At 40.9% G+C, this 17,279-nt stretch overlaps 1 protein-coding gene across 4 annotated transcripts in view; it reads right to left on the bottom strand.

Annotated features, from left to right (window-relative positions):
* Window positions 1-17,279, bottom strand: part of ARHGEF6 (Rac/Cdc42 guanine nucleotide exchange factor 6) — a 117,390-nt gene that overhangs the window by 18,124 nt on the left and 81,987 nt on the right. For all 4 annotated transcript variants that reach the window (XM_023508515.1, XM_003802657.3, XM_012813258.2 and 1 more), the window contains 3 exons: window positions 6,397-6,535; window positions 3,804-3,863; window positions 1,615-1,761 (listed from right to left, as the gene is read on the bottom strand). In XM_023508515.1, coding sequence (XP_023364283.1) covers window positions 1,615-1,761; window positions 3,804-3,863; window positions 6,397-6,535 — 346 coding nt within the window. The remainder of the gene's footprint in view (window positions 1-1,614; window positions 1,762-3,803; window positions 3,864-6,396; window positions 6,536-17,279) is intronic.

Genomic DNA, 17,279 nt, shown 5'->3' on the forward strand with positions numbered 1-17,279 from the left:
AAAAAAAAAAAAAAAAATAGTCCTTTGCTGGTCCCGTGTGGCTCCTTATACTTAACATCCCATTTCTTGACATTTTATTGCCAAAATACTCTCTGCTTTCATTTTCTCCCCATTGATTCCTCCCTAACCGCACCCCCCAACTGTTCTCTCAAAGTCATCAATCACTTCCTTCTAGCAAAATCCAATGGCTTCCTCTTGTTGCTCACACCACTTGCCCTGTGAAGCTTCTGCGGTACTCAGCATACTGACCACTGTCAAGCTATCAAATGCTCCTCCTGGAATTTCCATGACACCACACTCCCCCAGTTCTTCCCTACCGTCCTCTTCATCATTTTTTTTTTTTTCTGGCACTGATTCCTCCTCCCTACACCCAAGAGGTTTATCCCAAAGGTGTGAATGACTAATAGTTAGACTCACTGCATTAACCTTCCCTGGGGTATCTGCATTTGAAATGAGATTGCTTATTAACCCAGAGTCATGAATCTCTGCCAGAGATGTGTCAGAGAGCATAGGAAGATGTTTGGGCAGAGGGATGACAACTCTAACACCCCATAAATCATACCAAGTGACATAATCAACCTTTTCCCCCTACCCTGGCCCCTTCCTAAAAGAAATAATCCATCTTCAGCTTTCTGTGTTTCTCTGAATATTTCCTTCCTTGGAAGAGGCACATCTGTCAGGGACATCTAAATCTCTGCCTTTCACTCTGATTTGTCACCTACATCTCCATAGTACTTTAACAGCTGCCCCACAGGACACCTCCACCTAGATACCTACAGTCACTGGAATGTTAAAAGGTTTTAAGTTACATTCATTACCTCTCCTAGCCCATGGGCTGTGACTTCTGCTGACCTTCCCTTCTAAAGGTATCTCAGATTTGCCCCTTCTGCTCCATTCCCTCTGTCACCACCTTGATCCAGGGGGTGCTCCTGACTTTCTATCCCTGCGGGCCTTTCTGTTTCTAGCCCCATCCCTGTCTAGTTCCCCTGTCATATAAGGTTTCAGATAGTGTCAAGCACCCCTTCCCCTTCCTTATGTTTTCCTACGGCTCCAGACTCCTCCATTGTGTCCTACCACCTGCAGCATCCATCTGAACTACTCTTGCCTCACGTCCAAGGTCTTGCATGACCTAACTCTGCCTGACTCAATCAACCCTTTCTTTCACTCTGCCCAACATGCTTCTTTCACTCCCTGGTTTTCTTACTGTTCTGTACGTCTCTATCTTCTCCTGAGCCAAGAATGACCTCTACCTTATGGGCTGCCTGCCTTGCCTTTTCATGCCTCCCCTCCTCCAGTCCTAGTTCTATAAGGTCTTCTTGATCTCGCCCTTCTCTGAATTTCTGAGGACTCTACTTTAGATTCCAAAATCAGACACTATTTGGTATGTTTTCTAGCTGCAACATGTGTTTTAATCTGTTTTTCAATGAGTTCTTTGAAAGCAGGGATCATTGCTTGTTCTTTCCTCTGGTTTCCCATGGCACCTAGCAGAGTGTTAAGCAAAGAATACATACTCAATTTTGATTCAAATGTTTTAGCATTTGACCTTGATGGAAGAATAAAGGAAGAAAAATGTGAAAGATGGAAGAAAGAATGCTGAGATTTGAAATACCTTACCTCACATGTTCCATACTGCACCATTACTTGTGACATAAAAACCACGTTGCCCAAGGTTTTAATATCCTCCCCTTCCCATGCCTGGATAGGTTCTGAAAGTATCTGCAACTCCAGCTGTTTTCTCTTTCTCAGATCTTGGCACTGACCCTACAGAACCAAAGCAGAATGGAACAGAAATTCTTATGAAACAGACTGAAGACGAGATCAAAGTAAGATGTGGCTTCTGGTTCTTGGATTCCCGTTGAGTCTCTATTCCTCTCCATGAATCCAACAACCAGATATATTCCTGACAGACAGAAAGATCCACTTCCCTAAATCTCTAGCGGTGACCTCCCAAAAGTTTTGTGAGAAAGGGCAACCTTTTACTTTGCCAAGGCAGCAAAAGCAAAGTGCCAGAGGGGGCTTATTTATTCCTCCTGGTAAAGAGTATGGGAAGGCAAGTAACCAAATCACATGAGTCAGAGCCAAAAGAAGACCCAGGAGCTTCAGATGTGCAGGGAAGTTGCCCTGCTCCAGCTCCTCTCCACCTTGTCTATTTTTGCATCAACATGACTTTAGTTACAAAGCAATTAGATTTTGCTAACATATTCTCAGTTTCCAACTAGGTATAATAACACCCTGAAAATAAGATAAAATTCAAAAACAGGACTCCAGGAGTAACAGAAAAAAGAGAAAACTAAATTCTTTATGCCTCAGCAAATCACATTCATCTTCTAATGAATCCTAGGCACTGCTGTAGTTGGTTTATGGACCACACTAGAAAAAAAAATTAATTCATTTTAATGGTTTCGAAAAAGACAAGAAATTAATTTCTATTCATTATTTTAAAAATCGAAAAATGTGAAAAAATCATAAATTACTTATTATTCCTAAAAGGATTGGAAAAAAAACAACTGAATTTCATGGTGACAAACTAAAAATTCAAACCAGGAAATAATTTACAGTTTGCCGACACTATGTAGGGGGCAAGTGCTATAAATATATTTTTTAATCAGTGTTTCAGAAAGTGTGAGGTTATCTTAGAGTAAGTTAAGAGCATGCATTCCAAATTAAGTGCAGAAATAAGCGCATGGCTAGTTAAGTTATTATTTCCAAACGAATGTAATGTAATAGTGTTGCAGGGTGTGTCGTCTATAACAATAATCTTTGCTGCCCTTTCAGCTAAATGGAGACTTGAAAAATAAATTCACTGTACGCACATTTTGGAAGCACCTACAGTTCGAATAAGTATATTACAACCATCAAAGCAAGTTTTACAACATAATCAGAAAGGAATGTGGGTTCTTCAAAAAAGAGGTATTTTACATTCCCATTTATGTAAGAAAAAATAAGAGAGTTATAAATTATAATAAATGCATGGGTTTCAGCTGCCCTATTAGTTTGAACCATGTAATACCGTCAATATTTGGACTGTTTTGACCTACAATCACAGCAGTTTTAACCTAATACTTTGGTCTTCAATCTGCTGTTTGCCCGTGGACACATCACTTTCTGATCTTTCAACAGCAATAAAAATGAGGTGATGGTATATGTTGCATCGAGGATCAATAACTATATCCATCTAAAGCACTTAGAATGCTACAGAAATAGCTGAAATGAAGCTAAACTGAATCCATCACCCCAAATCAAATTTTCGTTCCTTCTAAAATGGCACCAAGTGGTTTCACGAAGACACATTAACCACCATGTTGAAGACACAAGATTACAGGTACCTTTGATAGCAACCCAGATAAAGCAATTTATTTTAGTACTTTGGTTTTTTTTTTTTCCTTTTCGACTTGATGAAGGATTTCTTCTTAATACGCAAAGAACAAACTCATACCTTTCGACATAAATACTTGAATCCAGCATTGATGCCAATCAGTGAATGTCAGATGAGACAGACATAAGGTGAGCAATGGGGGTGAAGACAAAGGGAGGAAAGGAAAGCCCCCACCTACACACCCATGCTTAATGTGGCCGAGACTGTAAATGGGATTGCTTTATACCCTCAGCCTGGCAACCTTTCATAAGTAAGCATTATTTTTGGAGCACAAAATTAAATAAAACAATCACTGCAATATTGTCATGAAAGCTTATTGTTTCCATTCTAAAGACATTTGTGCAAGGAAAGAGAAGTTACACACAAATCACTCTTTCAGGAACAAAGCATACAAAATGGAGAATTACAATTTTAAAGCATCACCTACCATCAGAGTTTTGAATGCTATGATTGCTTTCAGAATATCTGGATGATCCGGATGAGTGTCCTATCAAAGGAATACATTCAAAAACAGTATTAGTAAGGAATGAATCATTGGTTGCCAGTTTGGGGACAAGGAAGGCGTGGCCACAAAGACACAGCAGGAGAGAATTTCTTGGGGTGATGGAACTGTTCTATATCCTGATTAGTGGTGCTGGTAACACAAAATAATATCTATGCTAAAATTCATAGAACTGCGCACCAGAAAAAAGTCAATTTTCCTGTATGCTAATTTTACAATTAGAAACTGGAACAGCAGTTGAGCATTTGGAATCTCAGCACCTCCACTTATTGGGTGACTATGAAATTAAGACAGTTGATCACATATGCTATCTTTAGTAACACAGCAAATGTGATTATTGAGACAAGAGTTCCCATTTCCTTCCCTTTTTCCTATTATACTTCAGATAACATTTAATAATAAATATAGCAACTAAATAATTATTTCTGGGACATCATTAGGTCATGTTGTTGGTAGATGACAGGAGGTAGGCAATTGTGGAAATAGAGTGGCAGTTAGAGAAGAGTCAATCTAATCTCTTTTCCTAAAATGCCTGCATTTTCTTTCAGTATCAACATGGCAGGTGGGAAACAAATTCCAAATTTCATGCCATGTGTTCCTTCTTAAGTAAGCCTTTTACACATAGTCTGCAGTTCCATGGTACTTGCAAACTTCAAAAGTGGACAGGTTACAAAATGGCTATGAGGAATCCACAACTCCATAACTGTTTACTAAGGGAAGACAAAGATTCCTGGGGGGTAGATTTGGACCTAACATTGAGGCATAAGGGGTATCGAGGGGATATGTACTCCTAACCCTTGGAACTCAGCTAGACTAATGGGAAGACCACATCTCCTGCTCAAATAGTCTCAGGTGACAACATAGAAAGGTGAACAAATTAGGCGTCTGACCCAAGCCAAGGATGGCATTGCTTATGAAAAGTAAGGTTATATTCCTTCGTAGGAAGATTTATCTTTACCAAAATCAGCTGATAACTGAGACTTCCAGGTTCTATTCTACTGTCAGCCAGAAACTGTGACACATGATAAGAAATGGGGAGAAAGTGTCTCATGCAGTGCTAACTAGTACCAAGAGTGTCTATCATCTGCTGGTGGGAAGTGAAGGGCAGCCAAAGACCCATGGCCAACAGCAGATGAAGGCAGGAGTGGAGAATCAGAATTAGACATTTATAAGACACAGTTCACAAAATATTAATACTTTTTTTTTCATCATATTGCTGCCTCAGGCTCCCCTACAGGGAAGGCGGAGGTAGAGGTGCTCCAGGCAGCAGGAACATGCGGGATTTTTTTCCTCCTACAAACGTATATATTTGTACTTCAGCACTGAGCAGTAACAGAAACTGAGGCCAGTAGTTTCCGGATTTTTGTGATAAGCAAAGAGGAGGTAAACCTCAAACGGTTCAGCCAACTGGGTTAGCTTATGGAAAGGCATCCAGAGGTCAACACCTTCCCAAAGCCTAACTGAAATTTCATTCTGGCAGGCTTTACTCACCAGGTCCCCCCTGCCTTCAGCTTTTAGGCAGGTCAAATACCCTGAGAATGTGGTTTCGCTCACAGTACATGCTTTCAATCCTTACAAATGCTGACGAGCCCTGTAGAATGCACCCTATTTCTTTAAAGATAATCAAACCCTTTAAAACCTCAAAACCTTTCCCCAGACACAGGAAGAACAACTAGGGTAAATGCAGCCTCCCCCGACAGGCCCTTCTCTCCCACCCACACTCAATCCCCCCTGCATTATCAAGAAAAGAACAGTTCAAGGAGCTAGTCCTGCTTATTGGTTTTGAATAACAAGAGGATTGGGGCTCTTGATGAGAAAATATTCAATTATCAAGCCTCGTTGCAGAATCTTAATATTTAGAAAACATTACAGCTATGCTACAGCTGTTGCAAGTAAAGTGTAATTGGAGAAGCAAAATGAGAGGGGACAATGCAGATGCATTGATGCTTAGACAGATATCACTAATATTGACCTCGTGGGGACTCTAATATTGACCTCTTTTGGGACTGCAAGAATCTTCCATTTTAATCCAGAGTCAGAGAGCTGAATGATCACAGAGTCGTATTGATAAATATTCCTGCCTATAATGAACGTGTTGTTTTTTCTGATGTTGGTTTGCTTTATTGCCCACAGTGAAGTTGGTTAATATACCAGAACAACAGAAGATTTCTTGGTCTGATTTTGACTGAACCAGCATCTACAGATGAGAGGGCCAGTGAAAACTCAAGTCAACAAGGAACCACAGACTTGAGGGAGGCAACAGGACCAGGACTTGGAAGAGAAGAGAGGGGAAGGAGAATGATCATGAGTGTTTGGCAGGAAAGAACGAGAACTTATTTTGCTTCATTAAGAAGATAACTAGAAGCCTGAGAACAGGGAAGATCAGACACAATAAATTTTGAAGTCAAGACATTTTGCGATTCCTTTGCCAGGTTAGTTTGGAGGCAGGCTGGCTGCTTTCTCCAGAGCAGAGGTACGTACTTAGCACATGTGCTTCAGAAAGCTCACGTTCCCTTACCTCCATATGCCGTTCCAGCTCTTGCAAGAGAGTAACATACTTTTCCAGTCGCATGAATGGTTTGCTGAGGCTTGTTGTCAAAATGAGAATTCCTGGGCTAGAGGCACCTTGATTTTCCATAAATTTTTCCAGATCATCACTAGCAAAAGAATGAATACAGTTTTGTTACTGCTGAATATTCCATGTAAAGAATTACCATTATTTTGCTGTATCTCACATAGCATACAACCAAATGGAAACGTGTTTCAGTAGTCCAAATGCTGTTCAGTGCATTTCAACTCAATTCAGCCAGCCTTTATTCGTCTTCTCCTATGCAATCAGAACTGTACCCAGCACCAGGGCTCCAGAAGTGAGTCAGACACTGGTGATCCCTGGTATCATTTATTCACTCAACAATCACTGATTGAGCACCTACTAAGTGACGGGGATACAAAAGCAAACAAAAACTCCCCACCCTTAAGAGGCCTGCACCCATGGGCATGGGGTATGGAGCCTACCAGATGACTTCCTCCTCTTAAGCTTGAAAAAATAGATTTTTCTTAGTCATTTCAAACATTCTAGTTATTGGCTGGTCAGGTGCCAAGGGTGGCAACTCACCAAGTGCTCACTATCACCCACTCGTGATGTTCTAGAATCAAGTCCTACATTCAGGTGGCAGCATGTCTGTATGACTGACCACATAGTCACCCTAAACCAGAGCAGCAGATCACCCAAACCCTTCCACAAGGCAGCAATATGGTGGAAAAAATGTAGCATATTTTGTGAACTATATCCTATAAATGTCTAATTCTAAGCTGCCATTCAGCACCCTCCCAGACCGCCTCCTTTGCACCAACAAGGGTGTTGAATCCTGGAGGCTGGAAGATAATACTAACGTATATTTCAGCAAAATATTGTTCTTCTCAAAATATGCCTAACTGACAGCATATTTTGAAACTTTTGCTTGATCACCTCCTTGGTTGGCCACACTATCCAGTTGGTCACAGGTCTTCTTGAGTGATCTGTTTATTCCTTTCCATCATCTTCTTGATCTGTTTATTCCTTTCCACTCTCACTGGCACTGTCTAACTTCAGGCTTTCAGCTCATTCCCACCTGGCTCACCTCAAGAGACCAATGGCCTTCTGACTTGCAGGCTCCTTCTGGAACCTGAGACTACCACTTTAGTCCCACTGCTTTCCTGCTCAAGAACCTCTGAGTACCTGTGAGTCTTAACTTTTTAGACTACTACTGGCCCTACCAACCTTTCTGACCACTCACTCTCCAGAAGGATCCTCTACTGCACAGTGACCTACTTATTCTTTCTAGAACACATCCTATGCCGCGGTTCCTCCCAACTATGGTGTGCTGATTATGGGTTGTTAGTTGTGTTCAAAGAAACTTTTTATCAGTAACAAAAAAAATAGGGAGCTGGGACTGGACTGGATTACAAGTTATCTTTATTACTAATAGACATTCTCCCTCCTTGGGCTTTCGTAAGTGGCAGAGAAAAGGATGGTGTTTCAGCTAATGTACCACCAGCCTCGAGTCATATAGTGTCACACATATGTCAGAGGAAAAAGGGGCTGGGGGTGGAGGACTTAATCAAAGCTAGAGCACATCTGAGTGATCACAACAATTGCCACTAACCATTTTATCAGTTTTTGAAGTCTTTTTTTTTTATTTTTAAGAGACAGAGTCTCACTTTATTGCCCACACTAGAGTGCAGTGGCATCACAGCAACCGCCAGCTCTTGGGCTTAGGCGATTCTCTTGCCTCAGCCTCCCGAGTAGCTGGGACCACAGGTGCCCACCACAACATCAGGCTATTTTTTGTTGCAGTTTGGCCAGGGCCAGGTTTGAACCCTCCACCCTCCATATATGGAGCCAGTGCCCTACTCACTGAGCCACAGGCGCAGCCCGAGTTTTTGCAGTCTTATTCCGGAAGCAGTTTTGGGGAGGGAAGTGCCCTAGACTTGGGAGTCATGAAACAGATTTGGTGACCCTGGACAAATTGCCTGAGCATCAGCAGAGACATGTGTGAAAGAGAAATACAACCTATGTCTTAATAAAATTGTGAAGATTAAATATTGGGGTTTTATGGCCACTGTTTCATGCTAAGAATTTTACAAGCACTCATTCTTGTTTAATATTCAGAGTAATATTTCACCATAGGCATTCTCTCATTTTATAGATGAGAAACCTGAAGCTCAGGAAGGGTGAGTTAGCTAACAAATCGCTAAGGTGGGTTCATACCGAGGTCTGAGGCCAAAGCCTCGGGTCTTTCTTTCCCCCCTACCCCCCCCACAGTGTTTTTTTGGCCAGGGCTGGGTTTGAATCCACCACCTCTGGCGTATGGGGCCGGTGCCTTACTCCTTTGAGCCACAGGCCCTGCCCAGCCTCGGGTCTTTCCAATGGTAGCACACTGTCTCTCTAGAGGAAAGTATGGTATTTTGTAAAATTTGAAGTAGTCGATAAAACCATTTTATTACTTTTTATCATGATTATGCCAAGACAAATACTAACACCACATCTTTAAAAACTACCAGTACCTACCTGGGCTTTCCAACTTAATGGACATTAAATTGATGTTTAATCTTCAACCCAAGAGCATAAAGTGCATAAAGAGGTTTAAAAATTCATGGCATATAAAATATGATTAGGGAAATAACTAGGATTTGGAGAGTGCATTTGAGTAGAAATGTAATTTGGAGAAAATCGCTTTCCTAATTTCTTTTCAATTAGGTGAACAAGCCTTATTTTTTTTTTCCCATGACTAAATGACTGCCTGCATCCTTCATGTTCTACTCTAATTGATGCAAGAGTTATGACAATTAAAAGCAAATGTTAATGTGTACTTTGTTATTACTTTTCATGCAGCAAGCTAACTTCTGCGTTAGCTATGATTATGAAAAATTAAAAAGTTTTCAACATAACATGAAATCACTATCGTAGATGAAAATACTAGTTCTTGGGAGGAAAAGAAAATTTTACTACAGTGAAAAAAGAACAAAATTGTCCTATAAAGCCTATTACCTATGATAAAAGAGATTCTAAAAGACACATTTTACTTAGCCAAATAAATTTAATACATAAATATACACTGTTATGCAAAAGAACAATCTGTCGCTTAAATGTAGTTTTTATACAGTCTGTTCAAAATGGCAGTGGGCTAAGATTTACTTTTCAATCTTAACCTGTTCTGTATATGGGATGTGATACAATAGAAGCAGTTCTCAAAGTATAAATTTAAAATGCAACACATTTACTTCATAGAGTGCAGAGTGGATGGGTCTCTGGTGCACACTGGGTTGGGCTGGAAAAATGAAGAAAAAACTACGTACATTATAATAACACCGCAGAGCTTAACTATCTCATATAACAGTGCTTCTGGGGAATCTTTTATGGATTCCTAATTTGAATGTTCACAGCTCTACCTAGCAGAGGGAACCACATGGCCCAAAAGGAGAGGCCCGGACCTCTGGCTAGTGGAAAATCCCAGGGGTGCTACTCATATTGGATTGTATGGACCCCTGTTTTCCTTTTTACATTTATCCAGTTCCAGAGCTTTGACTGTCTGCTCCTACTGGTTTTTTGTTTTGTTTTTTTTTAATGAGACAATGTCTTGCTGTGTTTTCCAGGCTGGAGTGCAGTGGTGCAATCACAGCTCACTGCTGCCTCCAACTCCTGGGCTTAGGTCATCCTCCTGCCTCAGCCTCCCCAAATGCTGAGAGCACAGGCAGGAGCTACTGTGCCTGGCCTGTCTGCTCCTTTTTTATTCACTTCTGTTTGTGATCAGTCTCACTTGCTCTCTTCCCTGGCTTGTCAAAGACAGAAACAGAACAGAACCCAGAGTCAGAATCTTTCCTATGCTCCTTGTCCTGGAAGCAAGTTCTATTGGGGGTTCTCTCCAAGTCTTCACTGCTGGCAGCAATGGTGAACGGAGAGTGAAGAGAACTAGCAAGAGGGAAAGCACGCAGTGGTGGTTGGGGCAGGCGCCACGACAGAGGCAGAAGTGAGGTCCAAATCAGTCTTTGTGCAACTCCTCCTCTCCCTGCTCTCTGTGCAACGCTCTCCCTCATAAAAAGGGTGGATGCTTCACTGAAGCAAGTATGGGAAAGAAGTGGGTATTTTTGTAGGGCAGAGGTTATTCCCAGGAAGAAACAGGAGTGACTGCAGTAAACCAGCAGGGGACAGATAGGGGAAATCCCCAAAGCCCTCACCCAGGGGATAGCAAGAGACTGGGGCAGCCATTCAAATATATGTAAATATGGGCCACACCAAGGTTGGGGTCTGATACATTTCCAAATTCAGGCACTACATCACAGCATTTTTAACAAGGCACCTGCAGGCAATCTTCACGGTTTTAAGGCTTGGACGCTTTCTCATGGCCAATTGTCACGCGCATTTCTGGTGTGGTGTTGCCACCTCCAGGCCGAAAGGAAGAAGTTCATCTGAACGTCACAACTCCAGAGGCCAAGTACAGATACCTACCCATGTCCCTATTTCAGCTGAAACTTTCATGTAAAACAAATTTTAACCTGAAATTTCTGTGACTTTCATTCAACCAGGTTTTTCTTTTAATATGTCAGCATAAATGACTATGAAACGCACGTGACCTGCATGCTGAGATTATATTAATAACGTACATCTGGGCAAAACCTCACGTGTTTTAACTTGATTTTCATCCCTTCCACGTACATAAACCAGTTAGATAAAAGACTTCATTCTATGAGGACTCCAGCGACTCTGCCCTCACTTCAAGGGATATTATAAAATTCTCAAAAACACCACCAACCCAAATCAAGCGGACAAGCTATTATGAAAGCCCGGAAGTGGAGAATCTTCACATTAATTGCATAAGGAACTTGAAAAATCGTAGTGTTTGACTTAATTTTATTTTAAAACTCCTAACGCAGATAAATGCCGTCAGTAACAGTTTTACCAAACGGAGTTGCATACAACAGGAACTCTGTAAACATCACAGAAAGTCTGCCATTTGAGGTAAACCTGGTCTTTCCGGGACTCATGTAGAATTGCTGTCCTCATATCAAAAGGAACAATACATAAATAGCGAGCTAAGAGGAGGGGAGCTCATTGTATTCGCATTAAGGAATTTACCCTTATACACACAGGATGTTTATGCATCCATCAAAAGAAAAATGCCTGTGAACCACTTTTTTTTTTTTCTTTAGTGTAGAGATGTAGCAAAGTATGAAAACATTCCTGGAAATGACAAAAACAAACGGCGGACTATGGTTCCCTCTGGTGAGGAACAGAGGAACAGGAAATGCTGAAGCGTCTACACAGGACTTGAACTGCCTCTCTAATTTGTTTGTTAAGCTAAATGGCGGTACGTGGGCGTATGCTATATTAACTCTGTTCTTCGTATGCCTGAGATATTTCATAGTTTTTTTTTTTTTCTAAAAAGCAACTAGTATCTGGTGGGTAGAAAATGCATAAAATAGACATGGGGCACGGTGACAACTACCTCGTGCTCTACGCTGGGTCTTCTGGACACATTATTTCATTTAATCCTCACAGCAACCCTGGAAAGTAGTTTTATTCTGACAGGCGTAGCTTTATTCTTATTTTACAAGTGAGAAAACTAAAGATTAGAAATTAAGTAAATTACCTTGGGCCACACAGCTTCTAAGTGGCAGAATTGTCAACTCAGACAATATAAAAGCAGTAAAAAGGTTTAGGCTTGGATCAGATGGGGCCACAGAAGGACTTAAAATGATGAGTTCCATGTTGGGGATGGTGGTTTAGGATGCTCGCTGGACCCACTCCCCAGTGAAACAAGCACAGCTATAGCGGAAAACTATTAAAAAAAAAAAAAATTTAAGGGCGGTGCCTGTGGCTCAAAGCAGTAGGGCGCTGGCCCCATCTGCCGGAGGTGGCGGGTTCAAACCCAGCCCTGGCCAAAAACTGCAAAAAAAAAAAAAAAAACACAAAAAACATTTAAAATCTCTAGAAATTGCCCTCATGGAATGTGGTAAGTGAAAGAAAAAATTAATCAAGAAAATCTACTAAAACTCATTAAGAACAAGGAGAGGTTAGCAATGAGTTACCAGCTCTCTCCCCACCTCCCTCACTCCCAGCTCAGCTTGACACAAGGTCCACTCCAGGCAACTGTGGCCAAGAATAGAGGCCTCCCTCACCAATCACCTCCCAGTCCAAAAATATGATTTCTTCCCGGAAGGGACAAGCCATCAGCTCATTTCACTCCCTTCAACTCTGTAGAAGTGAGTAAATTCCTGGTGAGTGTGGCCCAGAAGTCTGAAATTCCCTTCACCCAACCCCCCCCAACATAGGTCAGAGGCTCTATCCCAGCACTGCCAAGCTGAAAATACTGGGGCTTAATGAGTTCACCGCACCTTTCCTGGAGGGCAGAGCTTCCATGCTGGGAGAGGCAAGCTAAAAAGACCAAAGGATATTACACTGGTCAGCCCCTAGGAGAGTGAGATTTTGCCCATCGGGAAGAGGCCATCTTTACGGAACACAGAGCTCTAAGGCTCTCTGCAATGGAACCAGTTTTATTTATTTGTGGGGAAATTCAATCCCAAAGGCTCTTGTAAAAACAATGGATATTTTGGTAGTAAGCAAATAAAAGAGGCTAATAGCTCCTCTTTCTTAAGAGCGATAAGCTAAGCCTTAAGGTAGCCAGGTTACCAGAGAGAACCAGCTAGGAAGTACAAAGAAGAGTTGTCAGAGCAAATCTCAGTCTGGTCTCAAAAACTATCCCTGCTTCAACTGAACTAGATCAGATGGCGGGGCAATTTCTGCCGCAGAGAACTGTCAAAGAACATTACACCCGGTCAGCCGGCAATGAGTAGAGTCTCATACCTGGGTGTGATATCAAATGGGGCTTACCAGAAAAATCAGGGAGAGAGGCAAAGAGAGCCCTGTGAAACCCAGCGTCATGCCGGAGTGACTGCATGCCTGACCCATGCTGTGTCCTGGGAGTAGTGACACCAGAGGTTGTACAGTGTGGGGAAAACAGCCTTCACTAAAATAGTCTAATCAAGTTACTAAACACACAAATCAGCAAACAACAAAAATAAGCCCCAGAGAGTGGGGAATAGAATCAGCGTCCAGAGCTGGGAAACCTAAAATTACCTAAAATGTCTAGTCTTCAACCAAAAAAGAAAAAAGTGATGACAGGCAAAGAAACAAGACTGTGTGACCTATACTCTGGGAGGAAAATAAGAGACGACAGAAATTGTCTATGAGAGTGAGAAAATGTCAGACTTAAGGAAGACTTCAAAGTAGCCATTATAAATGTGCTCAAAGGACAAAAGGAAACCACGCTGTAAGAGGTAAAGGAAGCTATGATGACAATGTTCCGACAGAGTGTTGTAAAGAAATACAAATTTTAAAAAAGAACCAAATGGGCCTTCTGGAGGGAAAAAGCACAGTCAGTGAAATTTAAAATTTCATGAGAGGGGCTCAACAGTAGATCTGAAATGGTGGAGGAAAGAGTCAGAGTGTGGGGTTGAGAGGCCCAGGATGAGGGGGCTGTAGCTTTGTGCCGCTTTTCTCTTCTAGGTAAAGATAACCTCTGTCTGGACCACAGGCTCTGGTTTTCCTAAACGCAAAGGCAGCACATGCTAAACAGTCTTTATTTTTTGTAAAACAACAAAAGATTTTCGGAGATCATCAGCCTCTTCTAGGGCAGTGATTTTTCAAGCGGTGTGCCACCAGAGCATCTTAAGTGTGCCTTGAGAAGTTTTAAAGATTATTAATTAAATTATTCTCAAAAGAAGTTCAAAGCACAGTCAGTATATCCTTTTAATTCTTTTTTTTAAATCAACATAATTTGGCGCTCCAGTGGCACAATTGGTTAGTGCATAATCGGTTACTGATAATCAACATAATTTAAGTCTACCACGGAAGTATAAATATAGGCTCATGTGGGAGAAAGAAGGAAAGAAGGAAGGAAAAAGAAAGAAAGAATGGAAGAAAGAAACAAACAAAACCCCTTGGATTGGACGGCACCTGTGACCAAAAGGAGTAGGGCGCAGGCCCCATATACCAGAGGTGGTGGGTTCAAACCCAGCCCTGGCCAAAAACTGCAAAAAAGAAAAATTAAAACCCTTTGGATCTATATGAAACAAGGAATAATGTTTAGAAAAAAAAATAAATGCAGGTAAGATAAAAATATTCCATTTTTCTTATTCTATTAAAAATGTTTCTTATTCCTAATTAATCTAACAGATATGGTTTGCTCAAAATAATAATAGTAGCAATGTATTGGGTTATTTTATCTCATATATAAATGAAATGAATGACAACAATATTATAAGACATGAAAGGGAGGAAGTGAGAATACTTTGCTATAAGTTATCTGAGTTACCTATGAAATAGTATAGTGTTATGTGAAAGCACTACTAGATTTAGTTGTACATAGAGCATAAACTCTAAAAAAAACCACTGGGTGGCGCCTGTGGCTCAAAGGAGTAGGGCGCCAGCCCCATATGACGTAAGTGGAAGGTTCAAACCCAAAGCCCTGGCCAAAAACTGCAAAAAATAATAAATAAATAAATAATTTTAAAGTTGTATAATAAGCTTAGAAGTGAAAATGAAATCATACAAAATGTCTAGTAAAAGAAGAAAAGGCAGAAAAAGAGGGGTAAAAAAGAAACAAAGACCAAGTGCAAGGGAATAGAAAATAGTTACAAACATGGTGGATATTAGCCCGAATGTATCAGTTATCCCTTTCGTTTTCTAAATACACCAATTAAAAGACAGAGACTATCAGGGTGGATAAAAAACAAGAAAACCATACGCTGTTTACACTATTACTTTTGGATATCATCAACATTAAGATATAAAATTAAAACTTCTGTGCATCAAAAGATACCACCAAGAAAGTGAAAAAACAGCCCACAAAATGGGAGAAAACTTTTATGAATCACGTAAAGGCATTCTTCATTTTATCGTGGTTCACAACCATTGCAGCTTTACAAATCCAAGGGTTTTGGTAACCATGCATCCAGCGAGTTCCTTGGTGCCGTATTTCCAACAGTATACATTTGTTTCAATGTCTGTGTGTCACATTTTGGTAATTCTCACAATATGTCATACTTTTCCATTATTAACCATATCTATTATGGCGATCTGTGATAAGTGATCTTATGTATGCCCCTACTGCAATTGTTTGGGGCTACCGCAAACCACAACCATATGGTGGTAATCTTAATCAAAAAATGTGTGCTTTGACTGCTCCACCAACCAGCCATTCCCCCATCTCTCCCTTTCCTCAGGCCTCTCTATTCCAAGGCATAATATTGAAATTAAGCCAGTTAATTTAATTGAAAGGAAGAGTTTAAGTGAAAGAAAGAGTCATATATCTCTAACTTCAAATCAAAAAGTAGAAGTGATTAAACTTAGTGAGAAAGGCATATTGGAAACCAAGACAGGCCAAAAGCTAAGCCTCTTGTGACGAAAAGTAAAGCTGTGAATGCAACAGAAAAGTTCTTGAAGGAAATTAAAAGTGCTACACCAGTGAACACACAAATGATAAGAAAATGAAATGCCCTTATTGTTGTATACAGAAAGTTTGAGTAGTCTGGATAGAAGATCAAACCAGCCACAACATTCCCCTAAGCCAGCGGCTCTCAACCTGTGGGCTGCGACCCACAGGAACTGTATTAAAGGGTCACGGCATTAGGAATGTTGAGAGCCACCACCTTAAGCCCAAACCTAATCCAGAGCAAGACCCTAACTGTCTTTAAATCTGTGGAGACTGAGAGAGGTGAGAAAGCTGCACAAGAAAAGTTTGAAACCAGCAGAGGTTAGCGCATGAGGTTTAAGGGAAGAAGCCATCTCCGTAACATAAAAGTGCAAGGTCAAGCAGCAGATGCTGATGAAGAAGCTGTAACAAGGCATTCAGAAGATCCACCAAAGATAACTGATGAAGATAGCTACACTAAACAACAGATTTTCAGTGTAGATAAAACAGCCGGACATTGGAATAAGATGCCATTTAGGACTTCTATAGCTATGGAGAAGTCAATGCCTGGCTTCAAAGCAAAGGACAGACTGACTCTCCTGTTAGGGGTTAATGCAACTGGTTGACTTAAGTTGAAGCCACTGTTCACTTACCATTCTGAATATCCTAGGCCCTTAAGAATTAGGCTAAATCAACTTTGCCTGTACTTGATAACGGGGAACAACAAAGCCTGATGACAGCGTATGTGTTTACAGCATGGTTTACTGAATGTTTTAAGCTCCTTGTTAAACCCTACCGCTCAGAAAAAAAACACAAGATTCCTTTCAAAACATTATTGCTCAGTGACAATGCACCTGCTCAGCCCAGAGCTCTGATGGAGATGTACAATGAGATTAGTGCTGTTTTCATGTCTGCTAACACAAAATCCATTCTGTAGCCCACAGATCAAGAAGTAATTTTGATTTTCAAGCCTTATTATTTAAGAAACACATCTTGTAAGGCAGTGACTTTTCAACCAATGTGCCACAACACACTGGTGTGCCATGAGAGGATCTAAGGTGTGTTGTGACATTTTTTAAAGATCATTAATTAAATTATTTTTGAAAGAAGTTCAAAGCACAGGAAGTATATCCTTTTTTTACTCATTTTTATTGATCAACATAGTTTAAGTGCGCCACAAAGGTTTAACTATAGGTTCAAGTGTGCTATGAGATAAAAAAAAAGGTTGAAAAATATTACATAAGGCTGTACTATGTATGTAATGCCATAGACAGTGATTCCTCTAATGGGTCTGGGAAAAGGAAATCGAAAATCCTCTGGAAACAATTCATCATTCTCGATGTCATTAAGAATATTTGTGGTGGCTCGGCGCCTGTGGCTCAAGCGGCTAAGGCGCCAGCCACATACACCTAAGGTGGCAGGTTCGAATCCCCAGCCTGGACCCGCCAAA

The sequence above is a fragment of the Otolemur garnettii genome, unplaced genomic scaffold (assembly GCF_000181295.1).
Source record: "Otolemur garnettii isolate 467f Iridium unplaced genomic scaffold, OtoGar3 scaffold00252, whole genome shotgun sequence".
In the NCBI taxonomy this organism is placed as follows: Eukaryota; Metazoa; Chordata; class Mammalia; order Primates; family Galagidae; genus Otolemur; species Otolemur garnettii.